Consider the following 26,933-nt stretch of genomic DNA (forward strand, 5'->3'; position numbering starts at 1 on the left):
CCGAGTAGCTGGGATTACAGGCATGCGCCACCACGCCTGGCTAATTTTGTATTTTAATAGAGATGGCATTTCTCCTTGTTGGTCAGGCTGGTCTCGAACTCCTGACCTCAGGTGATCCACCCATCTCAGCCTCCCAGAGTGCTGGGCTTACAGGCGTGACTTACTGCACCTGGCCGCCATTCCATTTTTTTGATACCAGGTTGACTTGTGTGAAATTGCTGATAGGCGCCATTTTTGATTTGCAAGAGTGGAACTTTCGTCTGGTTCATCCTAATAGTAACTTATAGTAGTGATTATGTCCAACATCGCATCTGCCTGCTAGAATACAAGCCTGCGGAGGTGGAATTTGCAGCAGATTCATTTCTAAAACCTCCCCGTGCTCCTCCTGCCCGCTGCAGTGGCCCAGGCTGGGTCTTATCCACCTTCCTTTGGGTAGGAGGCCAGGAGCCCTGGCACCAAGAGGCCTTCTCTGGCCCATCCTAGCTGCATCGGGAGCCCCTCCTCCGTGTCCCCACAGACCCCTCAACCCCTCACCCCCTCATCACCTCCTAACCCTGGTGCTCACTGCCTGGCTCCCGGTTTTCTCACCTTGAGGAGGGGTCTGAATTTTGCTCACCAGGGGTCACCAGCACCAGCCCAGGCACCACCAGGAGTGGGAGGGAAGGGCGCTCCTGCAGGCTCATGGCCTCTCGTGCACTGGGCAAATATGGGGCAATAAGCTCCGCTTTCTGAGCCCCTTCTCTGTGATCAAACATCTCATGGGATGTGCCCTTGACTGCAAGGGTAAGAGTGCATGGATGGTTTCATGCCCCCATCCTGGCGTTGGGCACCAAGACCCGGGTAGCACGCACAACAACCTCCTCTCCACTCACTCCCACAGGATGAAATGGAGATCGGCTACATCCAAGCCCCACACAAAACGCTGCCCGTGGTATTTGACTCTCCAAGGAACAGAGGCCTGAAGGAGTTTCCCATCAAACGCGTGATGGTACCTGCCTGGGGTGGGGAGGGGGCACAGCTGCCGAAGCCCTCTTGTCTTGAGACTCCCTCCTTTTAGCCTGGCTTCCCCGCCTGCGTCTGTGGCTGAGTAACCCAGGGCAAGCAGGTGGAATTCCTACCAAAGTGGGCTTGTGTAGGTGGGGCTTGTTATTTTTGTTATTACCGAGATAAGATCTGGCTCTTCATTTCCCAAAGTCCTTGTGGCCTGTGAGCTCAGCTTGGTCTCCAGGGAACCCTGCCGAGGAGGTGGCTCAGGCTTGGACCTCCCTGTGCTCTTAAAGAAGCTCTTGCTGCATGGCGGAGGTGGGGCCAGGGCTGGAATCTTTCCCAACGCCCGGCTGGAGGCTCCGTCTTATGGGTGGGGTTTGGCCTTCAGGGGCTCCATCTGGGATGTGGGGGATTTGGGGATCAGTGTATCAGTGGTCACTTCCTGGGTGTGACTCTACCAGCCAGAGGCTGTCCATGTGGGGACAGGAAGTACATATTGCTGACTCGTGCTTGACTAGCCTGGCAGGTTGATGCAAACTCAGCACAGAACAATAATAATAATAATAGTTGCATTTATTGAGCATGAGTCGTGTGTTAGCCAGTGCTTCATTCTTTACCTGCACTGACTCATTTAATTTGATAAACTTTTATGGAGATGCTATCAATAGGCCCATTTTATAGAAGAAGAAACTGAGGCTCAGAGTGGAGAAGTTGGAATTCAAACCCGGCCAGTCCGGCTTGGTGAGCATGCTCTTCCCCGCCCTGTCTGCTTTCCCAGGAAGACTCCAGGCCTGCACTCTGAGCCCTGGCAGCCCCTTGGCTCAAGGTGCCCAGGGAAAACGACGGAAGGAGCGTGGGGTCCAGAGTTTGCTAGGACACATGGCTTTCCGACAAGCATCTGTACTGTGCCCCAAGGGCAGGGAGAGTGGCCCTGCCCACACAGAAGGCTTCAGAATGAAACTTCAGTCAAACTCAACGACTTGCCCTGAGGCTTGCTTCCTCCTGGCCAAGCTGTGTGCCGAGCAGTGGAGATGCAGAGATGCTGTTGGATTCACAGTGTGTACTCAGCCACGGGGTCGAGTCCATCCTGTTTCAGCAGCGTTGGGGCAAGCCAGCCAGCTGCTACCGTGACTTTACCCTCTTTCCGCTGCTTTCAGTCCTGCCTAGTTCAGTGGCTGTGTCTCCTCTTTTGACGCTCCAAGTATAACAAAGGTCAGATTTTCTGATGCCATGAGTCCTGCTGGACAGACAGACGGACACCTCGGCACCGTTGTCATCCCCTTTCCCACAGACAACTTTGGATGAAGGCAGGTGGCACTGGTCCCTCAGCTAAGCACATCTGCGTATTCCGACTCAGATCACTCAGAATGAGGCCGGGCGCAGTGGCTCACACCTGTAATCCCAGCACTTTGGGAGGCCAAGGAGGGCGGATCACCTGAGGTCAGAAGTTCAAGACCAGCCGGGCCAACATGGCGAAATCCCATCTCTAAAAATCTCTACAAATACAAAAATTAGCTGGTCATGGTGGCGTGTGCCTGTAATCCCATCTACTCAAGAGACTGAGGCAGGAGAATCCCTTGAACCCAGGAGGCAGAGGTTGCAGTGAGCCGAGATTACACCATTGCACTCCAGCCTGGGTGACAGAGCAAGACTGTGTCTAAAGAAAAAACAAAAACAAAAACAAAAAAAACACCCGAATCACTCAGAATGAAAAGAATTGGAGAAAAAGTCACACTCGGCACCAGGCTTTGGCCCCACCTGCCTCTCCAGCACCATTGTGGGCCACTCTCGCTGTCCCTTACCCAGCCCCACCTCCACTGGCCTCCGTCCTATTCTTCAAACTTGCCTAACGTTTCCCCACCTCATGGTCTTTGCATACGCCATTCCCTCTGCCTGCAACGCTGTTCGCTGTCCACGGGGCTGGCTGCTTCTCAGTCTTCAGGTTTCAGCTTCGATTCCCTACTCAGTGAGGCCTTCCCTGATGCTGAAGGAGGGATCCCTACTCCCACCCCAACCCCTAGCCTTCTCCACTACAGCCCCCTGTTGACTTCTTCAGTGTATTTTGTTAAAATCATGGACTCCTTCATCTATTTTTTATTGCCCACGCTGCTGGGCCTGAGGCTGTTATGCCTTAACGCTGTCCATCGGGCAGCTGGTACGAAGCTTCACACAGTGGTGGTTCTTCCCGTAAGCATCGTCAGTCAATTTTCTATCACCGCCGTCAATGGGGAACCAGCAGCACTTCCTACAGATAGAAGGCAACTGTGAAGTTAAACAAACTGAAACAAGATCCTGCTACCAAAGCCAGCTCGTTACAAGTGACTGCAGCATCTCTGAGCTGGAGGTCAGCTCTCTGGTTGTTAACATGAGAGATGAGCTGGTGTCAGGGATGTGTTTGCATCACTGAAACTTGAATTTTTGAGGAAGCCAGAAAAGACTGGAGGAAAACGAGAAGGGCAACAGCTTTCCAACGTTGTGTGTGCCTCAGGCTGCATCCCCTGACACCCGTGAGCATCCCCCGCACAGCCCACTCTTGGGGGGCCACTTCTGCAGACTCTGGACACCCCTTCTTTTGCCTGCAGAAATCCAAGCCTGAAGGCTGTATAACTTACCCCCTCTCACAGCAGCAGCTGGGGCAGTGATGTGGATGAATTTACATTCCTTCATCACTGTTCGAACACATACTCAGCCAGGACTTGTTCTGGGCACTTGGGATATGACAGGGAGCAACGCCAAGGTCCCTGACCTCACGGAGGGGACATTCTGGCCTGAGAGACAGACAGCAGACAATGAATGGAACAAAGCAGTTATACAGTTCCTTAGAAGGCGACGTCAAGAGCTTCAGGTGCCGGGTGTGGTGGCTTATGCCTGTAATCCTAGCACTTTGGAAGGCCAAGGTGTGAGAACTGTTTGAGCCCAGGAGTTTGAGACCAGACTGGGCAACATAAGGAGACCTTGTCCCTACCAAAAAAAAAAAAAAAAAAAAATTGTTTTAATTAGCTAGGCATGGTAACGCATGCCTGTAGTCCCAAGTACTAGAGAGGCTGAGGCGGGAGGATCACTTGAGTCCAGGAGGTCAAGGCTGCAGTGAGTCATGATTGCACCACTGCACTCCAGTCTGGGTGACAGATGAGACCTTGTCTCAGAGGAAAAAAAAAAAGAGCTGCAGGAAAAGACAGAGTAGAGCGGAATGGAGGGGCTCACAGGTGCCAGTGTGGTAGGGAAGGTGGATTAGGTTACATTCTTAAAGCCAAGTCTGGTGGCTCATTCCAGTAATCCCACCACTTTGGGAGGCCAAGGCTGGTGGATTACTTGAACCTAGGAGTTTGAGACCAGCCTAGGTACCATAGTGAAACCCTGTCTCTACAAAAAAAAATTTTTTTAATAAAAATATGGTGGTACATGCCTATAGTTCCAGCTACTTAGGAGGCTGAGGTGGGAGGATCCTTGAACCCTGAAGGGTGAGGCTGCAGTGAGCCATGATCACACTACTGCATTCCAGCGTGGGCAATAGGAGTGAGACCTGGTCTCAAAAAAAAAAAAAAAAAAAAAGATTGCATTCTTAAATAGGGTGGTCAGGGTGAGCTTCACAGAGAAGCTGACCTTATAGCAAACGCTTGAGGGAGGTGAGCGAACTGGCGTCAATCTGCAACAATCGCTCGTCCGCTCGAACAAATCCGAGAAAAAGTCGGCTCAGCAAAGGCGTGAGTCAGAAAAATCATCCGAAAAAAAACACCGAAATCCGGAAAATCATCAAATGCAATCAAAATGTCGAAGAAATGTCGAAATAGAAAAATCAAAAGAAACCAGAAAATCATCGTAATAAATCAAAGAAGAAATGTCAGAAATCGGAAAAAATCAAAAAATATCATCAAAATAGTCAAAATCGGCATCATCCGTGCGCATCAGAAAAATCAGAAATCATCAAAATCCAGAAATCAGCATCAAATCCATCAAATCAAACGCGAGATCCGGCATCCGGCGAGATCTCAAAAATCATCCGGCAAATCAAAATCAAATCAATCAGAAAAATGTCGAGAAAATCATCCAGAAAAAACATAAAATCAAAAGTAAATGAAAATGAAAAAAAAAAACAAATCAAAGGAAAAAGAAAACCAGAAAAATGTCGAAAATCATCCCGAAAAAAGAATCTCTTCAATCAAAAAGAAAAATTAATGGAAAGAAACTATGAAAACAATCAAAAGAGAAGTCTCGAAAAAGAATAATCAAAGAAATTAATCGGTAATGAAACTATAGTCCGTAATCAAAAAGAGATCGGCGAATAACTCGAATCGAGGTCGACAACTAAATATCAATATTCCAGCACAAAGAAATCCGGAATAAATCGTTGTCCGTCATTATCACTCTTTAAAAGAAAAAATATAAACAAGAAATCTAACAAGGCTGGCTGAGAGAGGCACGGCTCCATAGATTCCAGCCATCATCTAGAAGGCAGACGGCAGACAATGGGACCCCATGCAGGAAGAGACAAGAAAGCCAGCCATTGGCAAGGCTGTGACCCCAACCTGGCTAAGATTGGCAGGCACCATCCCTTGGAAGGGAAGGACTGTGGGAGGAGGAACAGGTTGATGGAGAATGAGGAGGTGGGAAGAGGGGGCCCAAAGTTCTGTTCAGGGTAAGTGGGAGATAATTGGTCAACATCCAAATGGGAAGTCAGGTGAGCCTCAGTACACATCTGACGTTTGGGAGGGAAAGGATGCCCAGAGATGCGAACACGAGTGTTGTCGGCTCAGGAATGGAATTCCATGAGACTCGGCAGGACCACTGAAGGGGCGAGTGAGGTTGGAGGTGAACCAGGATCCCCCAGAGTCCTGAAAGCCAAGTGCAGACAGAGTGCCGAGAACACAGGCATGACCGGCTGATTCAGGGGCTTCTGAGGGGGAAGGTGCGGGCCAGGCATTGCCCTTGGGGTTTGGCTGTGTGTTCATGGAGACCTGGACAAGGAAATCTTGGATGGGCAGGGGAAGGCGGGTTGGTCTGGGTTTTAGAGAGAAGTGGAGAGAGCAACTGGAAGTGTGGTTTTTAAATTTGTGGAATCAGGCTGGGTGCAGTAACTCATACCTATAATCCCAACACTCTGGGAGCCGAGGCAGGAAGATTGAGCCCACGAGTTTGAGACCAGCCTGGGCAACATAGTGAGACCCCATCTCTACAGGGAAAAAACAACTTTAAAAATTAGCCAGGTTGTGATGGCATGCACCTGTGGTCCCAGCTACTCGGGCGGCTGAGGCGGGAGGATCGTTTGAGCCCAGGAGGTCAAAACTGCAGTGAAGAAGTACATTTGGAGATCACAGACCTTCTTGAGACCTACTCATCTTCCCAGAAACTCACACCTGGGCACACAATTTGGCATCTACTCTCAGGAAGTTCATGGCCCCCATGAAGCCTCAGGGAATGGACCATCTATGTGTAGAAGGCTAGATGTACCCTCTCCTGGGAGGCGGGGGAGATGGGCGGTGGACTGAATAATGGCCCCTGTACATCCTAATCCCCCCGAATCTGATGTTTCCTTATAAGGTAAAAGGGACTTTGCTGAACGTGATTATGTTAGGGATCTTGCGATGGGGTGATTATCCTGGTTTATCCTGGAATGGGGGAGGGCCTGTGATGATGGAAGCGGAGACTAGAGCTCTTTGAAGGTGGAAGAAGGGGCTGCCAGCCAAGGCAGCTGTTAGAAGCTGAATAAGACAAGGAAATATAATAGATTCTTTCCTCGGGGCCTCCAGGAGGAACCAGCTCTGCCATCCCTGGACTTAAGCCCAGTGAAACTGATTTCACACTTCTGGCCTCCAGAACTTTAAGAGGATAAATGTGGCTGGGCGTGGTGGCTCATGCCTGTAATCCTAGCACTTTGGGAGGTTGAGGCAGGCAGATCACTTGAGGTCAGGAATCTGAGACTAGCCTGGCCAACATGGTGAAACCCCATCTCTACTTAAAAAAAAAAAAAAAAAAAGATGGGGGAGGGATAGCACTAGGAGATATACCTAATGTAAATGATGAGTTAATGGGTGCAGCACATCAGCATGGCACATGTATCCATGTGTAACAAACCTGCATGTTGTGCACATGTACCCTAGAACTTAAAGTATAATAAAACACTATATTAAAATATATATATATATATACACAAAAATTAGCTGGGTGTGGTAGGGCATGCCTGTAGTCTCCACTACTCAGGAGGCTGAGGAGTATTGCTTGAACCCAGAGGCAGAGGTTGCAGTGAGCTGAGATCGCACCACTGCACTCCAGCCTGGGCAACAGAGTGAGACTCTGTCTTAAGGTGGAGAAAAAATGATGTTTTGCAGATTCGTTTTATGCCAAAGTTAAGGTTTCCCAAGCAGCTGGCATGCGTTAGCTAGTCCCTTTTCTTGTCCACTGAATGAACTCAACATTCCTTTAACATTCCACACGTGATAACAGCACCTGCTATGTACCAGCTGCAGACGGTACTGAGTTACTTCCTGTGCCCAAGTTCATCTCTAAACTTGGACCCCCACACCCTTCACCAGGGACCTCATTCCTCTAACTCTTGGCACTCCCTTCTCGTATCTCAGGGTCCAGATTTTGGCTACGTAACTCGAGGGCCCCAAACAGGGGGTGTCAGTGGGCTGGACTCCTTTGGGAACCTGGAAGTGAGCCCCCCGGTCACAGTCGGGGACAAGGAATACCCGCTGGGCAGGATTCTCTTCGGGGACAGCTGTTATCCCAGGTAAGGAGGGGAGTAACAGGAGGGGGCGGCCAGGACCCAGGGAGGCCGTGGAAAAGCAGAGGCCAGAGTGGAAGCCTCACCTACCTGCTTCCGACTCTAGAGGGCGCAACAGGCTTGAGGGAGTATGAGGGGAATCCAAGTACAGGGTGAGGAATGCAGGCTTTGGAGCCCATAGACCCAAGTTCAGTTCCAGCTCTGCCACTTACCCTCTTTCAGTCAGTGAATATTTACTGAGCATCCGGAATGTTCTGGGAGCTGGGAATGCAACCATGGACACGAAAGACAAGTCCTTACCACTACTGTAGTGGGGAAATAGATGATAGAAAAGTAGACAAGATAATTTCAAATAGTGACAAAAACAAAAGAGAGGGGCACAGGAGGAAGAGGAAACGTTAGGGTGACCAGAAGGGCCTCTTTGGGGAAGGGGCTTTTGAACGGAGGCCTAATGACAGAAGGGACAGGGCCACATGGAGATCTGGGACAGAGAGTTCCAGGCAGATGAAAGTGCGTGTGCAAAGGCCCTGAGGCAGGAATGAGCTCCTGTGTGCAAGGCCAGGATGGCTAGAACTAATTGAACAAGAAGAAGAGTCTGGGCACAGTGGCTCACGCCTATAATCCCAGCACTTCGGGAGGCTGAGGTGGGTGGATTACCTGAGGTCAGGAGTTCGAGACCTGCGTGACTAACATGAGGAAACCCTGTCTCTACCAAAAATACAAAAATTAGCTGGGCGTGGTGGCACATGCCTGTAATCCCAGCTACTCGGGAGGCTGAGGCAGGAGAATCACTTGATCCTGGGAGGCAGAGGTTGCAGTGAGCCGAGATTGCACCAGCCTCGGCAACAGAGGAAGACTCTGTCTCAAAAAAAAAAAAAAAAGAGTAAGAGCAAGGCAATGGAACACTAATGGTTTTTTTTAGGAGAAAACTGAGGCTCAAACAGGTGAAGGAATGTCCCCAAGGCCACATGGCTAACAAGAGATCACCAACTTAAGTCAGTCTGGCTCTAAACCCATCTGTACTCAGAACACCAGCATCTCGTCTAATTCAAGAGGCAGTGCTTTCTGAGGCTAAACTCTGTCCTACTTAGTGCTTCAGTTTCCCCCAATGAAACTAGAATGACAATTCCTTAATTTCTCAAATGTTAGGGGATAAAATAAAGGCATTCCAGCCTCCTGCATCCTTTTCTTAGCCGAAGGAGAACCCTGACCTTTTTGCCAGGCCCCTTGTCCTTCAGAGACTTCCCTGTAGTCCTTGCTGCCAATAACACCCCTTTAACCCTGCCATGATAGCAGTGACAGCCGGGAGATGCACCAGGCCCTGCAGGACTTCCTCAGCGCCCAGCAGGTGCAGGCCCCTGTGAAGCTCTATTCTGACTGGCTGACCGTGGGCCACGTGGACGAGTTCCTGAGCTTTGTGCCTGCACCCGACAGGAAGGTACAGTCTTGGGGGCTGCCTCAGGAATCCATGCCTCCTTCCTGAGTAGACCCTCTGCCTGGGGTGGGAGCAACTTTACTTGTCTGAGTCTATTTTTCCTTCACCCTTAGGATGGGAGTAGAGGAGGTGGCCAGCTTGGGTCCAAGTCCACACCCCTCCCACCCTCGGCAGATCCACCCTCCTTGGGAGCCCCAGGGGCAAAGCTGACTTCTAACCCCAGTGTTTCTGCCTTCAGGGCTTCCGGCTGCTCCTGGCCAGCCCCAGGTCCTGCTACAAACTGTTCCAGGAGCAGCAGAATGAGGGCCACGGGGATGCCCTGCTGTTCCAAGGGATCAAGAGTAAGTCGACCCTGCCTTGTTCTCCCATCCTGCTTCCCGTGGTCTGCTGTTGCCTGGAGGGAATCATTCAGGCAACAGAGTAGCATCTGAGCACCTACTGTGTGCCAGGAACTGTGCCAAACACTGGGGAGACTGCGTGGACAGGGCAGAGCAGCTCGCTACCCAGTGGGCTCACAGGCCAGGGGAAGTGAGTCAACAGAATAGCTCCAACACAGGGGCTTTGAGGGGTGTCTGAGTGGACGGAGCTCAAGGAAGCCTTGTTAGAGGAGGCAAAGGCCAAGTAGGAGCATGCAAGTAGGACTTGGCTGGGCAAACGGGGCAGGGAAATGACAGGAAGAGAGAGACTGCAGGCAGAGGGGCAAGGCGTGTGAAGGCTCAGAGGTGGGAGAAAGCGTGATGTGTGTGAGGACCCGGGGGAGGTTCGGTCTGGCTGGAGCACAGATGAAATATTTCAGCAGAGCTCACAGACACGGGCCAGGCCCACGGGCTGAGAAGCCTCCGTGGCTGAGAGCTCCACCTCAGGTCTGAGTATGTTGTGTGGCGTCAGGTGAGGGCGGATCTGTTTCTTCCTCTCTCGATGGGATCTCTTTGGAGACAAGAGAATTTAGCATTAATGCAAGACAAAATATTTTAGTGAACAAGTTTCAGTGGTTCAACTTTTTTTTTTTTTTTTTTTTTTTGAGACGGAGTCTCGCGCTGTCGCCCAGGCTGGAGTGCAATGGCGCGATCTCGGCTCACTGCAAGCTCCGCCTCCTGGGTTCACGCCATTCTCCTGCCTCAGCCTCCTGAGTAGCTGGGACTACAGGCGCCCACCACCGCGCCCGGCTAATTTTTTTTTGTATTTTTAGTAGAGACGGGGTTTCACTGTGGTCTCGATCTCCTGACCTTGTGATCCGCCCGCCTCGGCATCCCAAAGTGCTGGGATTACAGGCGTGAGCCACCGCGCCCGGCTGACAACTTTTTAATAATTATAAGTAAACCTGTTAAATTTTTCTGGACGTTCTTTTTTTTGAGATGAAGTTTTCCTCTATTGCCCAGGCTGGAGTGCAGTGGCGCAATCTCAGCTCTCTGCAGCCTCCACCTCCTGGGTTCAAGTGATTCTCCTGCCCCAGCCTCCCAAGGAGCTGGGATTACAGGCGTGCACCACCACGCTCGGCTAATTTTTTGTATTTTTAGTAGAGATAGGGTTTTGTCAGGCTGGCCAGGTTGGTCCCGAACTCCTAACTTGGTGATCCGCCCGCCTTGGCCTCCCAAAGTGCTGGGATTATAGGCGTGAGCCACCGAGCCCTGCTCAAAACAAGGAAATTTCTTATTGACGGCAACTAAATGGTATTTGTAGCATTTTTATCACACAGTAGATTCCATCTATTCACTATACTTTTCTGAGCTGTCTGTCCTGCATGCAAATAGATATTTTTAATGTTGTCTGTTTTCTGTGCTGTTCCTATAAGTGTGCTATCAAAATACATTAAACTAGGCCAGGCGCGGTGGCTCACGCCTATAATCCCAGCACTTTGGGAGGCTGAGGCGGGTGGATCACTTGAGGTCAGGAGTTCGAGACCAGCCTGGCCAACATGGTGAAACCCCGTCTCTACTAAAAGTACAAAAGTTAGCTGGGTACGGTGGTGTGTGCCTGTAATCCCAGCTGCTGGGGAGGCTGAGGCAGGAGAATCGCTTGAACCTGGGAGGTGGAGGTTGCAGTGAGCCAAGATCGTGCCATTGCACTCTAGCGTGGGTGACAGAGCAAGGTTCCCTCTCAAATAAATAAATTAATTTAATTAAACTATAAAAATATATTTTAAAAATAGAATTTAAATGAGGTGAGAACATTTTTAATGAGAACTTATACTGCTAAAATATTGTATTAAGGCATTTGACTCACAGATGCTCATAGCAAACCTGTATGGTAAGAATTATTACTGCCTCCATTTTATAGGTAGGAATACTGAGTCCTCCTGGCACTGGCTGGGAAGAGGGAAATCGACCTCTGAATTCATTTGCCTTTTTTTTTCTTTTCTTTTTCTTTTTCTTTTTCTCTTTTTTTTTTCTTTTTCTTTTTCTCCATGACAGAAAAAAACCAGCAGAAAATAAAGAACATTCTGTCAAACACGACATTGAGAGAACATAATTCATTTGTGGAGGTAGGAGCCTGGGTGCCCACACCCCAGCAGACCTGGCGCCCCACCCTTCCCGCCCCCCACTCCCCACCCCCAGCCACTTTCCCAGTGATTAGAGGCACATCGCAGGAGTCTCCCTCAGGATCTCAGGATGTGCTGGAAGACAGAGACACAGAAGCAGGGGCGAGGCAGAGACTGGGAGAGGCTGAGGGAGCAGAGGAAGCAGGAGGCCCCAGGGGCCCCCAAGAGTACTGGCCAGAGGCCTCTCTGTGCAGGGGACCCTGGCAGCTGCCCTCACTGCCTTCCTGACACTGTCCCAGGTCCTTCCCTCGGCCAGGGGGCCTCAGTTCCCACACTGTCCCCCACCAACCCCACCACCGGCAGTTCCCCACTCACTGCCTCTGCCCCTCCCCTCAGAGATGCATTGACTGGAACCGCGAGCTGCTGAAGCGGGAGCTGGGCCTGGCTGAGAGTGACATCATCGACATTCCGCAGCTCTTCAAGCTCAAAGAGTTCTCCAAGGCCGAAGCCTTTTTCCCCAACATGGTGAGGAGGTGGCGGCTTTAAAACCCCAGGGGATGGCATGGAGGTAGCTCAGCCCGAGAGGCCAGCGGGGCACCCGGGCGGGCCCAGAGGGCTTGGCTCCTCTCCGTAACCGCTTGTAGCTTTGTCCTGAGTGGTACAAGGTCAGACATGACCAGGTCCGTGCACGTTGGTGTCTGTCCACGAGGTCAGGCTTCTACTGATGCTATTTCCATCATAAAATCCACAAGCCGCACGGAGTTCCCCGGGGGCAGTTCTCAGGTGGGCAGAGCCCTGGGCATGCAGGCTCAAGCCACTCCACAAGTCAGTCAGTACTGCAAACCATACATAGTAGTGTACTTAATCAACATAGAAATGTTATAGACGAAATATTCCACATCAAAGCAATATTTAACATCAAGAGAGAAAGGGATAGGAAAAGGGGTCAATGAACCAGTCCAAGGAGAGTGATGTGGACAAGGAGAGGGTCCTAGGCTGATCTGAATGGACATCAATGTCTTGCAAGGAAGAGTGTAATTTTGGCAGAGCCTTCAAGAGCTGGTGCCAGGTGCTAATCACTAGTGACAGCAAGACAGTGTCTGTTAAGACAGTCACTTTGAGGCCGGTCGTGGTGGGTCACAGTTGTAATCCTAGCACTTTAGTAGGCCAAAGCGGGTGGATCACTTGAGGTCAGGAGTTCGAGACCAACCTGGCTAACATGGTGACACCCCATCTCTACTAAAAATACAAAAATTAGCCAGGTGTGGTGGCAGGAGCCTGTAATCCCGACTACTTGGGAGGCTGAGGCAGGAGAATCACTTGAACCCAGGAAGCAGAGGTTGCAGTGAGCCAAGATTGTGCTATTGCACTCCAGCCTGGGTGACAGAGTGAGACTCCGTCTCAAAAAAAAAAAAAAAAAAAGAGAGTCATCTTGAGCTAGTGAAGACCTGATCTTTTTATAGCTGGAGTCCTCTGGTGTGGACTGATAGTAATAGAGTGTGCCTGCTTATGTCCCTGCCTGGTTGGGTGCAGTCTCTGTTGACTAGTCAAACATCTGGTTCCTGTTAGCATGGTGCCTTTTGAAATGTAAGATGGAGTCTTTTTCTAAGATGGAGTCACTTATGCCAAGGGTGCTCTCTACAGGCTTACATGGCCCTGTACCACTTCCAGAGCACCTTCTGGTATCTCACAACAATTCCGGGAGTCAGAGTCTATCGCCGCCTCTGCCAGGGCTCTGACTTCAGACCCCACGCCAGAACCACCATGCTGCCTTCCCACCTAGCAGCTTCCCTGGGGCTTGGGGGCGGTGCAGGGGATGGAGGGACGGATGGGGAGTCAAGCAACAAACAAGACGCCCTCAGGTCGCCTTAGGCACCATAACAGGGACACATGTGGGGGCACCACCTCAGACTGGGGGGTCCGGGAAGGCGCCTGTGAGGAGGTGGGGCTGGCACTGCCTAGGCTGAGTGGGTGGGATCCACCTTCTGGAGGTTGCCCTTGAGGGTGGTCCCACCTTTGTCCTGAGCGTTCACTGTGTCCCCGAGTGCTGTCTTCATATCATCCACTGTGTGTTTGCCACTCCTTGGCCCCATTCCTCCCTCTCTTCAGAGCACACCCAAGGCCCAGGCAGAGACTTCGCCCAGTTCTACGGGGGAACTCCAGCCACCCCCTTCTTCTGGAGCTGGGGGTTACAGTTCAGGGAGGAGCCAGCAGGCCCTACCACAGTGATTTTCAAACTGGGTTCCCTAGGGCCCTTGAGTTTGAAGGCAGGGCCTCAAATCCAGTGGTTCCGATTTTCTGTTTCTGCATGGACATTCTGCAAAAGACTGGGTGTAGATAAAGGGTCCCTTGGCCAAAAGAAATTAAACTATTGACCCCAAACATTTTGTTTCCCTCCAGTTTAGCCAAGCCAGGCTTCCCAGTGCAGGAATGAAAGTGGATGCTCATGGCTACGGTAGCCAGCAACGCTGAGAGCTGACTGTGCACCTTCACTGTTCAAGGTCCCCAGAGGGAGCCTGAGCATGAGACCTCTCTCCTGGGAGCTGGCTGTGGGAGGCAGGGAAGAGGGAGTGAAACAGGCAGAGAGATGAACAGTGCGAGGCACTTAGCACACACGGACTGTGTCTAGGCGGTGGCAAAGAATGAGACGCCCCCTTGAGGACCCATGGAAAATGGCTGTGCACCTACTATGTGCCAGCACAATGCTGTGCCTACGTGTTCTTACCTAATTGTCATTGCAACAGGAATATGTGTTGGGCTCATTTTGCTGATGCGGCTCAGAGGGGTAATGTGACTTGCCTAAGGCTACACAGCTATTGAATAGCAGAGTTGGGATTCAAACCCACATAGGCCTATAGCCAAAATCCTCACCTTTCCACCTCACCGGGCCGCCTGCCAATCTAATGGAGGAAGCAGAGTCATTTACATACATGATTTACATATGGAAAGTGCCATAACAGAGGTAGTCATTTATCCATCCAGTCAACAGATATTTATTGAGTGCCTACTATGTGCAAGGCACAGTGCTGGGAGTTATGGGAACACAGAGCAGGAGTGACTGCCAGAGCTCAGGGATTCATGAGCAGTTTCACAGAGGGGCTGCCACTTGAGCGGGGCCCTGAGTAATAGAAAGAGTTTACCAGAAGGGGGCAGGCAGGGGAGGAGAGTGTAGTGTTAAGAGCATGGGCAGCAGCAGAAAGAATGAAATCAGCCAGGAGGGGTGGCTCATACCTGTAATCCCGCACTTTGGGAGGCTTCGGCGGGAGGATTGCTTGAGTCCGGGAGTTCAAGACCAGCCTGAGCAACTTGGAGAAACTGTGTCTCTACAAAAAAATACAAAACTTAGCCAGGCATGGTAGCATGTGCTGAGGCAGGAGGATTGCTTGAGCCCAGGAGATGGACATTGCAGTGAGCTGAGATCGCACCACTGAACTCTAGCCTGGGTGACAGAGTGAGACCCTCTGTCTCACTTGAAAAACAAAAAAAATGAAATCATGTCCTTTGCAGCAACATGATTGAGCTGGAGGCATTATCCTAAGTGAACTAAAACAGAAAATCAAATTCTGCATGTTCTCACATATAGGTAGAAACTAAACAGTGGTGCGCATAGACACAGAGATGGAAATAATAGGCACTGACGACCACCAAAATGGAGAGAATGAGAGCGAGGTGAGGGCTGGAAACTTACCTCTCGGGTACGATGTTCACTATTTGCGTAATGGATACACTGGAAGCCCTGTGCCCACCAGTAAGCAATATACTCGTGCAACAAATATGCATATGTACCCCCGAATCTAAATTTTTTAAATTTAAAATAAATAAGAGTATGGAACTTGGAGTCTAATAGCTGTAGTCCTAGAATAGCTGGGTGGCCTTAGGCAAGCCATTTTCCACATCTGGGTCTCAGTTTTCTCATTTGTAAAGTGGGGATATTATTCTTATTTTGTTTTATTTTTTGAGACAGAGTCTCACTCTGTCACCCAGGCTGGAGTGCATTGGAATGATCTTGGGTCACTGAAACCTCCACCTCCTGGGTTCAAGCGATTCTTCTGCCTCAGCCTCCTGAGTGCTGGGATTACAGGCGCACCTGGCTAATTTTTGTATTTTTAGTAGAGACGGGGTTTCGCCATGTTGGCCAAGCTGGTCTCGAACTCCTGACCTCAGGTGATCCACTCGCCTCGGCCTCCCAAAGTGCTGGAATTACAGGCGTGAGCCACCACACCTGGCAATTTTTATTTTTGAGATAGAGTCTCTCTCTGTTGCCCAAGCTGCCAGGCTGGAGTGCAGTGGCACAATCACAGCTCACTGCAGCCTTGACCTCCTGGGCTCAAGTGATCCTCCTGCCTCAGCCTCCAAAGTAGCTGGGACCAGAGGCACGCACCCCCATGCCCAGCTAATTTTTAAAAATACTTTTTGTAGAGATGGGGTCTCACCATGTTGCCCAGGCTGGTCTCAAACTCTTAGGCTCCAATGATCCTCCTGCCTCAGCCTCCCAAAGTGCTGGAACTACAGGTCTGCCACTCTGCCTGGAGGGGCTGTTAGTTCCAAAGGTCAGAGAAGGGAGGGGCTGCTCAGATTGCGCTGCAGGCTGCCTGCTGCTGCCTGTGACCTGAGCCCTCATTTCTCTGCAGGTGAACATGCTGGTGCTGGGGAAGCACCTGGGCATCCCCAAGCCCTTTGGGCCCATCATCAACGGCCGCTGCTGCCTGGAGGAGAAGGTGTGTTCCCTGCTGGAGCCTCTGGGCCTGCACTGCACTTTCATCAATGACTTCTACACCTACCACATCAGGCATGGGGAGGTGCACTGCGGCACCAATGTGCGCAGAAAGCCCTTCTCCTTCAAGTGGTGGAACATGGTGCCCTGAGCCCATCTTCCCGGGCGTCCTCTCCCTCCCGGCCAGATGTCGCTGGGTCCTCTGCAGTGTGGCAAGCAAGAGCTCTTGTGGATATTGTGGCTTCCTGGGGGCAGCCAGCCCTCCCAGCACTGGCTTGCTTTCTTCTTCTATGTCCCAGTTTCCCACTCTGAAGACCCCAAGATGGTCCTAGCATTGCACACTCAGTTCTGCTCTAAGAAGCTGCAATAAAGTTTTTTTAAGTCACTTTGTACATGAGGTCAAAATGTTGTTGGTGTCATTCATTCATTCACTCATTTGTCATGGTTGAATTGACTGTTACAAAACAAACTGAAAAGTGTTAACAGGCTGCGCTGAAGGCCACGTTATTGTGTGTGTGTTTTGCTCCCAGACATATATTTGGGCTATAAAATTTTGCATGATCCTAGTTCATTCTGAGTTTCCCACAGGACCTTTCCAAGAAGAGGAGGAGGGAGCAGAGGAGGGGTCAGCCCCACTGAGGGTCTGGGCATATCCCTCTTTAAATTCATCTACAACTGGGCATTCACGTATGTACTAACAGCGATGGATTTTTGTGGAATGGAGTAATTCATCTCCTCGGTGTTCTTTTTGTGTATTGCCTTTTATGGCTTTGACATAAAGACTTAGATTCCTCTGTAGAAAATAAAACTCAATGGCTTGAGATCATTAAAATTGAGACCAGATATTGGCTTGAAAGTGTCTGAGATGTTCAGAGAACACCCAGGGATCCTGTTATTTTCATGTAGGTCATGGAGAACATATGATGGTGGAAAAGATGAATATCAAAAACCTCTGCCTTCACACTTCCTGATTTCAAAACATACTACAAGCTATAGTCATCAAAACAGTATGGCATGGTCATAAAGACAAATAGACCTATGGAATAGAATAGAAAGCCTGGAAGTAAACCCTCGAGTATAACATCTCTCCAAAGATGATGTACAAATGGCCAACAAGCACATGAAGAGATGCTTACCATCACTAACCATCAGAGAAATGCAAATCAAAGCCACAGTGACCTCGCACCCATTAGAATGGCTACTATCAAAAAAAAAAGTGTTGGTGAGGATATTGAGAAATTGGAACTCTTGTGCGCTATTGATGGGATTGTAAAATGAAATGATGCAACTGCTATGGAAAAAAGTATAGAGGTTCCTAAAAATAATTAGAAATACAACTGGTATATGATCCAGCAATCCCACTTCTGGGTAGACATCTGAAAGCAAGATGTCCTTTTTTTTTTTTTTTTTTTTTTTTTAAGAGGGGGTGTTTTACCATGTTGCCCAGGCTGGTCTCAAACTCCTAGGCTCAAGCAATCTGCCCACCCTGGCTATGGAATATTATTCAGCCTTAAAAAGGAAGGAAGGAAGGCCAGGCACGGTGGCTCACACCTGTAACCCCAGCATTTGGGGAGGCCAAGGTGGGCAAATCACTTGAGCCCAGGAATTTGAGATCAGCCTGGGCAACACAGCAAAGCCTTATCTCTACAAAAAACTACAAAAAAAAAAAAAAAAATAGTTGGGCATGGTGGTGCTCACCTATAGTCCTACCTACTTAAGAGTCAGACGTGGGAGGATCACCTGAGCCTAGGGAGGTTGAGGCTGCAGTGAGCCGTGATTGTACCACTGCACTCCAGCCTGAGTGACAGAATGAGGGAGGCCCAGTCTCGAAAATAAGGAAGGAAATCTTGTCAATGTTACAACATGAATATGCTTTGAGCACATTATGCTACAGGAAATAGCCAGTTACAAAAAGAGAAATCCTGTATGATTCCACTTACATGAGTTATCTAGAAAAATTCACAGGAACAGAAAGTAGAGGCTGGGCCAGGTGACTCACACCTGGAATCCCAGCACTTGTGAATCTGAGGCAGGTGGATCACTTGAGGCCAGGAGTTTGAGACCAGCCTTGTCAAGATAGTGAAACCCCATCTCTACTAAAAATATGAAAAATTAGCCGGGTGTGGGGTGCACATGCCTGTAATCTCAGCTACTCGGGAGGCTGAGACACATGAATCTCTTGAGCCTGGGAGGTGGAGGTTGCAGTAAGCCAAGATCACCCCACTACACTCCAGCCTGGGCAATAAAGGAAGACAGTCTGAAAAAAAAAAAAAAAAGAATGGTGGTTGCCAGGTACTGGAGGAGCAAGAAGAGGGGAGTTGTTGAATGGGTGTAGAGTTTCAGATTTGCAAGATGAGAAAGTTCTGGAGATCTGTTTCACAACAATGTAAATATACTTAACACTGTTGAACTGTACACTTAAAAATGGTTAAAATGGGCCAGGTGCAGTGGCTCACGCCTGTAATCCCAGCACTTTGGGAGGCCAAGGCAGTCAGATCACCAGAGGTTAGGAGTTCGAGACCAGGCTGGCCAACATGGTGAAACCCCGTCTCTACTAAAAGTACAAAAATTAGCTGGGCGTGGTGGCGCTCGCCTGTAGTCCCAGCTACTCAGGAGGCTGAGGCACGAGAATCACTTGAACCCAGGAGGCGGAGGTTGCAGTAAGCCAATATTGTGCCACTGCACTCCAGCCTGGGCATAGAGTGAGACTCTGTCTCTAAATAAATAAATAAATATTTTTTTTTTTTTTTTTTGAAAAGCCTCTGCCCTGCCCACTAAGGAGAAGGGGATCCATAAAACCTGGGTCAAAACACGCTGCTCTGAAGAAAATCAACTGTTCCCCCAGCCCCAAATGTGCTGGAGCAAAGGACGTGAGTGTTTCTGTGGACCAGAAGGGGGCCAGGGATGGAGGAAGCTGGTATGAGTTCAGCCCCAAACCTGGCAGATAGGGCTGCCTGGAGCAGCGAACAGGACTTAGCAGATAAAACTGAAGATTTTGTTGGATTCCTAGGACTGGGGAAGGACTCAGAGACAAGTTGGTGGATAAGGCACCCCTGGCATCAGGGGACATGGAGATGCACATATGTTACCCCAGTCATGTGTGGGTTGCAGGTGGGAGGTGTCTCTGGAGGAGAGAAAGTGCTACCAGCCCCCTAGAGCACAGAGCCATCCCCTGGTCATGCCCATCAAACAAAACTTCCCTGTTCCTTTAGCCTTGCTCCCACCTCTCCCTTCCCCAGAGACCACATAGGCGTTTCCTGAAGCTGCTATTGTAAATCATCACGAACTAAATGACTTAAAACCACAGAGATGGACCCTCCCTCAGTTCCAGAGACCAGGAGATCAAAATCAGTCTCACTGGGCTGAAATTCAGGTATCAGCAGGACCATCCCAGCTCCAAAGGCTTTAGGAGGAGAATTTCTCTTCTAGCTTCTGCCAGCATTCCTCAGCTAGTGGCTGCCTCACGCCAATTTCTGCCTCCCTGGTCACATGGCTTTTTCTTCTGTGTGTGTCAAATCTCTCTCTGCCTCTCCCTTATAAGGACACTTGTGATGATATTTGGAGCCCATCCAGATAGTCCGGGACAATCTCCCATCCCAGCATCTCATTCAATTCTGTAAACAAAAGACTCCTTTTTTTTTTTCAGATGGAGTTTTGCTCTCTTGTTGCCCAGGCTGGAGTGCAGTGGCGCTGATCCTGCTCACTGCAACCTCTGCCTCCTGGGCCCAGCTGCATTCCTCCTGCCCTTAGCTTCCTGAGTAGCTGAGGATTACAGGTGCCTGCCACCCCAGCCACTTAGGCTTTAGTAGAGACGGGAGATTCTCTCCCATGTTAGTCAAGCTGATCTCGAACCCCCAACCTCAGGTGATCCGCCCACCTCAGCCTCCCAAAGTGCTGGGATTACAGACGTGAGCCACCGCGCCCGGCCACACAGACTCTTTCTACGCGAGATAACTTACAGGTTCCAGGGATTAGGACCTGATATCTCTTGGGTGCCATTATTCCACCTACTGTAGGTTGGAAATCACGACGTGCCAGCTGCAGCCCGCAGAATAGGAAAGAAAGAAGCCAGCCTCCTCCTTTCCACAGCTGTAAGCCTTGCACCTGCATTAAGCCCTCATAGAAAAGGGTGAAGATTCCCCTTTATTAAACTGAGTCTTTTGTGTGGGAGTCGACTTTCCAACTCCTGAATTGAGACTGTTTTATGTCTGCTTCCTGGAAACAGATTCTTAGAGGATGTTTCAGGGAGCGCACCTGGGAGGGAGTGCAGGAGGTTTACGGGGGAGGGTGTTTCAGGAAGCGCGCCTGGGAGGGAGTGTGGGGCTCAGAGAGAGACACTGAACTGGGACGCAGTTGTCTCAAGGCTTCAGGCAATGCATGGGGTATCTCGGGGGCTGGGGAAGGGCCTCAGAGTTGTCCTGCATTCAGACAAGACAACCCGGCCTTTGTCCCCCCACACTGGATGTGGTTGTCCCCAGAAGGGGACACAACCAGGTGCTAGGCCGCTCCTAAGCACAGAAGTCAATTCCAGAAGAGACACTTACGACACTCGCAGCAGCTGGGGGCGTGAGTGCCTCCCCATAAAGGGGGGCGCTCTGATATCTCTTGGGTGCCATCATTCCACTGACTGTAGGTTGGAAATCACCACATGCCAGCTGCAGCCGGCACCCACACCACAGCACCCACCACAGTGACTTCAAGTGACCATGGGACTTCTGTTGGCTTAAGCGTGATGAGCAAACCTGAGTTGCCGGGAGAGAACTTCCTGCATGGAATAAGCATGTGAGGAGTGCAGGAGTCAATACAAAGTTACTTTATGATCATGTAACCCAAGCAGGTCCAGCCAATGCCACTTGGAGAGCTCCAGCCCAATAACTAGGTAGAAAGTGACTTTATTTACCAAAACTAGCAATGGGGGAGTGGTTGGATTCACATCAAAAGCAGCCACTTCAACTTTCTGGAGTGAAGGCAAGAGTTTAAGAAGGGAAATTTTGGCTGGGCGCAGTGACTCATGCCTGTAATCCCAGCACTTTGGGAGGCCAAAGCGGGTGGATCACCTAAGGTCAGGAGTTTGAGACCAGCCTGACCAACATGGTGAAACCCCATCTCTACTAAAAATACAAAAATTAGCTGGACGTGGTGGTAGACGCCTATAATCCCAGCTACTTGGGAGGTTGAGGCAGGAGAATCGCTTGAACCTGGAAGACCGGTAGCAGTGAGCCAAGATCGTGCCACTGCACTCCAGTGTAGGCAACAGAGTGAGACTCTGTCTCAAAAAAAAAAAAAAGAAAAGAAAAGAAAATTTGGTATAGGAGGCATGCAGGAATTGTGAGGAGTACAAGGTCTGTATCTTCTTCCTCTAAAGCACGTGCTGACGTCATTTCGGCTATGCACTGAGTCCCCCTAAAGCACGGGCTGACGTCATTTCAGCTATGTGCTGAGTTGTTCGCTAGCTGCCTGGAGGTAATCTCTTGAATTTTGCAGCTGGATCTCCAGGCTTGGTCTGTCTCAAGATTAGCCCCTGGAACTTCTTTTATTATTATTATTACTATTATTATTATCATTTAGAGACAGGGTTTCATTATGTTGCCCAGGCTGGTCTCAAACTCCTGGGCTCAAGGAATCCTTCCGTCTCAGCCTCCCAAAGCTCTGGGATCACAGGCATGAGCCACCACACCTGGCCTGGAACTTCTAAGTAAGCACGTAATTAGATATTAGCATACAGTTAGAGAAACGTGAAGGGGCTTTATGGTGGGAAAGGGAGGGACGTGGAGTCTATTTTAAGGTTAAGGGAAAAGGCTTCTGCAGTTTGCTTTAAGGTTACATCTTGAGACTAAAGAGAAGGGGAAACAGTTGTAAAATGCATTTGAAGTTAAGCTGCTTAGTTACAATCACAAACCCTCGGTTCAGTGGCGACACCCCTGGAAACCCACTGGGTTATTCTCTTTTTTTTTTTTTTTTTTTTTCCTTTTTTGAGATAGAATCTTGCTCTGTCGGCCAGGCTGGAGTACAGTGGCATTATCTCGGCTCACTGCAACCTCCGTCTCCCCAGCTTAAGCGATTCTCCTGCCTCAGCCTCCTGAGTAGCTGGGATTACATGCATGTGACACCACATCCGGCTAATTTTTGTGTTTTTAGTAGAGATGGGGTTTCACCATGTTGGCCAGCCTGATCTCAAACTCCTGACCTCAGGTAATCCACCCACCTTGGCCTCCCAAAGTGCTGGGATTGCAGGCCTGAGCCACCGTGTCCGGCCTGGTTATTATCTTTTGAGGGGGAGGACAAGGAGGTCATTTAGTCATTTACTCCACAATAATTTGTTGAGCACCTACTATGTCCGGGGCTCTTTTGCAGGTGCTGGGGATTCAGTGGTGAATAGGAAGCCCCTGGAGGGGAGCAGGACGTGCTCTGGGTCTGAGTCCCTTTCATCTCTGTCCACTAGGCTAGGTGAGGAACCTTCCTCACTGTGCTCAGACAGAGCCCTGGCACAAGGCAGGGCTGCCCCAGGGTGGGGAAGGTCAGAACTTCCAGCCTGCCCTCCTCCAGACCCCAGAGCCTGGACTGGGCCTCAGCCACCCCTCCCCAGTCAACCCGTCTTCTACCTCCAGCTGCCTCTGGCCGCTTGTGTGTGAGGGTGGGTGAATCCTTTGGGATGAGTCTCGCCAGAGCCTCTGCACTCTGAGTGCCTCCTGCCTGTTTAATTTTGCCACTTTCAATCCAACCAGAGGGGTGTTTTGGGTCTTGCTGACCAACCCCCTGCCTCCAAGAGCAACTAAAACAGAGTCATCCTTGAGAGTTATGTTGGATGCTTAAAACCTCCAGGGAGCGGATTTTTTACTACAACTTGCAAATTTAACCAGCCTGGCTGACCGAGCAGTCTTCACTCAGTACCTCGGCTCCATATCCTGTGCTGGGTACACCCGGGTGACTCTCACAGCTTTGTGTATCAGAGCAAAGGCTGAAAACACATGTTTATATTACAGTACAACCCTATGTAAAATACACAGCCATACAAAGGGGTGAAGGTTGCTTTTTACGTACTGATACGCAGAACTTCTCTCCAGTATAACTATGAAGTGAAAGAGGCAAGGTGTGGAATACTGGGTGGCACATACTACCGTTTGTATAAGAAGGAGGTAGTAGGAGGACAGAAGAAAAGAGTAAAAGAGCCCCGGACATAGTAGGTGTTCAACAAATTCTTGTGGAGCAAATGACTAAATGACCTCCTTGTCCTTCCTCAAAAAAGATAACCCGATGGGCTTCCAGGGGCATCTCCACTGAACTGAAAAGTTTGTAATTGTAACCAAGCAGCTTAACTTTGCATTTTATAACTTTTCTCTTTAGTCTTGAGATGTAACCTTGAAGGAACCTGCAGAAGCCTTTTTCCCTTAACCTTAAAATAGACTCTACGTCCTTCCCTTTCTCACAGTAAAGCCCCTTCGAATTTATCTAACTGTATGCTAGTATTTGAGGAGGAAGAGAAGAAAAGGATACACACACATGTTTACTTGGTCATGCATAACATTTATTTGGAAAGACAAGAAACGGATAACAGTCACTACCTCCACCTACAGGTGGGTAAGGGACAGGGCAGGAGGGAGATTCTGAACTTGGAACCATGTGCATGTGGTACCTATTCAAGAGGAAGAATGACCCAGCCTGGGCAACATAACAAGACCCCCATCTCTGCCGAAAAATGTAAATCCATTAGCTGGGCGCGGTGGTGCAGATCTGTAGTCCCAGCTACTCAGGAGGCTGAGGTGGGAGGACCACTTGAGCCTGGGAGGTCAAGAGGTCAAGGCTGCCGTGAGCCATGATCACGCCACTTCACTCCAGCCTGGGTGACGGAGTGAGACCCTGTCTCAAAAAAAAAAAAAAAAAAAAAAAAAAAAAAGCTCAATCCAAGCTTAAGACATGAAATGAACACAATTTTAAAGTAAGTTATGTAAGTTTCTCGTGCCAGAGCAAGAGTTCCTATTTCTTTGCTCTGTGGGCTCGGCTGAGATGGGTAGCAGCTGGTGACCCTGGCTTGATGTATTCATTCCACCAACACTTGCTGTGCCCCCACCCCCGTGACACAGCTGTAAGCAAGGAGCTCACCTTAATCACTGGGGGTTGGGATGCAGGTTCCTGGACCACACCCTAGACCTTCTGGGACCGGGAATTTGCAATGTTAACAAGCACCCTTGATAATTTTTGAAACCACCAGAGGGTTAATAACCACCTAGTCTGGGCAGGCACTGTGGCTCACGCCTGTAATCTCAGCAATTTAGCCGGTAGAGGTAGGAGGATTGCTTGGATCGAGAAGTTTGAGACCAGCTTGGGCAACATGGCGAAATCCGGTCTCTACAAAAATACAAAACGCAGCCGGACATGGTGGTGCACACCTGTAGTCCCAGCTACTTGGGAGGCTGAGATGGGGAGGATCACTGGAGCCAGGGAGGTTGAGGCTGCAGTGAGCTGTGATTGTGCCACTGTGCTCTAGCATGGTGATAGAGACCCTGTCTCAAAAACAAAACCACCAGTCCAGCACTTTGCCGAACTCCTTCATCAGTTTCCAGGAGACGCACACCCTAGAACTAAGACCCTAGAGCCTGGGCATGCTGCCACACACTGCCATCCTGACCACTCCCATCAGCTGCTCCCAACTGCCCTCTGCAGGTATTTGCCCCAACAGCTTCCAGCTGAGTCCTGCAGCAACATGGCCAAGTTGACCACTCCAAGGCACCGACTTCCCAGAGCCCCTCCTCTTCCCAGCTGAAGGCCAGGGATGCCTAAATAACTGGCCTCAGACTCCCCTGGCCTGCAGCTCTGCCGGCACGAGCTGCCTGATAAATTGGTGATGAAGGGGTTCTGATGCCACCTGCTCCCCCGACTCTCAGTCACCAGGAAGCTCTGAGAGGGAAAATCAGTGCCACCTGGGCAGCTGCTGACCCCTCCCCCTCTTAACAAGGGGGTGGGCTGCACAGGCCTGGATGGCATAACAGGGGAGGGCAGGGTGAGCCGTGGGGCATCCGAGACTGCTGTGCCGAGTGAGGGCTGTGGTGCAGGCCTGAGGATGGTCAGCGTGGAGGGCCGAGCCATGTCCTTTCAGAGTATCGTCCGCCTGTCCCTAGACAGCCCTGCCCATGCCGTTTGTGTGTTGGGCACAGAAATCTGCTTGGATCTCAGCGGGTGAGATGCTGAGAGCTCTGCCAGAGCTGGCAGACAGAGGCAGGCAGGCCTGGGACCCAGTCCCCTTGATCCGGGAGTCGGGGGTTAATTCTCTAGCCTCACCGTCCTGCCCCATCTTGGGAAGCCTTGGGTCTCTAGCGGGGGCCTCCCAGTTCCGACCACTGCAGGACTCTGACTTAAATCCTGCCTCTGCCCTGTAGCAGCTGCCGGGGACTCTTAGTGAGCCAAGCGCCTTGGCCTCTCTGTCCCCCTGTGTGTGAAACCGTGGGGAGGCTCGTCCACGGGGGGCTGTGAGGAGTGGGCCAGGGAGACTGCGAGATGCTGGAGCCTGCAGGTGGAGGTGACTGACAGCAGGGTCACAATACAACCTCCTGAGTCCCTTGCCCTGGTCTTTTTTCTTAGGGGGATCCTTTGTGGCACCTCCCTTCTAGGGAGTTGGGTGCTTATTACTAAGATGTAGCTGTGGTAACTTCTGCAGTGTTGGTAGCGGGGTGGGGTTTGGGCTGGAGCTTGTCAGAGAGCAAACATGGGGTCCTCTGGGAGGGGGTGGTAGGAATAAGGACCCCAGAACACCCTGCCTCAACACCCTAAGGAGAATGAGGATTTGGGAGCCGTCCCCTCCCCCATGCCAGTCATCTCCTAGGCTGAGAAGGTGAGTGTGCCCTGACATGTGTCTCCTACCTGGCAAACCAGATGTGCCCCCCAGAAGTGCCAGTGCTTCACCATCCATGGCTCCGGGAGGGTCTTGATCGATGTGGCCAACACAGTGATTTCTGAGGAGGAGGACGCCACCATCTGGTGGCCCCTGTCTGATCCCACGTACGCCACAGTGAAGATGATATCACCCAGCCCTTCTGTGGATGCGGATAAGGTAAGCCTCAGGGGAAGAGGTGAGGGGCATCTTCCAGGGATGGGAGCTAACACAGCAACTGGGGCTCCCTCCTGGCTGCAGACATGACTTGAGCCTGTGAAACACGTTGTTTTGCATGTCTGATCTGATCCAGTGTCTGCAACAGACCAGTGGGGTGGACACACCATGACCCCATTTTACAGAGAAACGGAGGCACCTAGAGAAGGTGCCCTGCCAAGTCAGCAACGAGCAGAACTGGGATTCAAGCTGGGCGAGTTCGTCTCAGCCATGCAAGCCCCTGACGGTGATGCTGGGCTGGCTTCCGACCTAGCCGCGCCACAGTCTGGCTTCAAGGTGTTAGCAGCGTAACTCAGACAGGCTTTTGGTGAAGGCAGCTCTTCTGGATGTGGAGACTTGAAAGAGATGTAATAGCTAAGGTGTCCTAAATGCATGCTACATACCAGAGAGCTTGGATCATGTTCTGGGCTGTGGGCCTCTACCATGGCTTTATTTTTTTTTTCATTTATTTTATTTTATTTAATTTATTTTTTTGAGAGTCTCACTCTCATT

The 26,933-nt window shown here is 50.4% G+C and overlaps 2 protein-coding genes across 4 annotated transcripts in view; both read left to right on the forward strand.

Annotated features, from left to right (window-relative positions):
* PADI4 (peptidyl arginine deiminase 4) overlaps positions 1 to 16,744 on the forward strand; it is a 55,550-nt gene extending 38,806 nt beyond the window's left edge. For 2 of the 3 annotated variants that reach the window (XM_031664838.1, XM_031664839.1), the window contains 7 exons: positions 881 to 988; positions 7,563 to 7,717; positions 9,005 to 9,149; positions 9,385 to 9,487; positions 11,558 to 11,628; positions 12,022 to 12,150; positions 16,257 to 16,744. In XM_031664838.1, coding sequence (XP_031520698.1) covers positions 881 to 988; positions 7,563 to 7,717; positions 9,005 to 9,149; positions 9,385 to 9,487; positions 11,558 to 11,628; positions 12,022 to 12,150; positions 16,257 to 16,490 — 945 coding nt within the window. In that variant the 3' untranslated portion in view covers positions 16,491 to 16,744. Of the gene's footprint in view, positions 1 to 880; positions 989 to 7,562; positions 7,718 to 9,004; positions 9,150 to 9,384; positions 9,492 to 11,557; positions 11,629 to 12,021; positions 12,151 to 16,256 lie in introns of all 3 variants that reach the window. The other variant, XR_004182936.1, reaches the window with a different exon arrangement.
* Positions 16,745 to 24,797: 8,053 nt separating this feature from the next.
* The window catches only part of PADI6 (peptidyl arginine deiminase 6), a 30,995-nt gene continuing 28,859 nt past the window's right edge, over positions 24,798 to 26,933 (forward strand). The window contains exons 1-2 of the mRNA XM_003891207.5: positions 24,798 to 25,513; positions 26,207 to 26,384. Of these exons, the coding sequence (XP_003891256.2) occupies positions 25,398 to 25,513; positions 26,207 to 26,384 (294 nt within the window). The 5' untranslated portion in view covers positions 24,798 to 25,397. The remainder of the gene's footprint in view (positions 25,514 to 26,206; positions 26,385 to 26,933) is intronic.

Source organism: Papio anubis, chromosome 1, assembly GCF_008728515.1.
Source record: "Papio anubis isolate 15944 chromosome 1, Panubis1.0, whole genome shotgun sequence".
Lineage (NCBI taxonomy): Eukaryota > Metazoa > Chordata > Mammalia > Primates > Cercopithecidae > Papio > Papio anubis.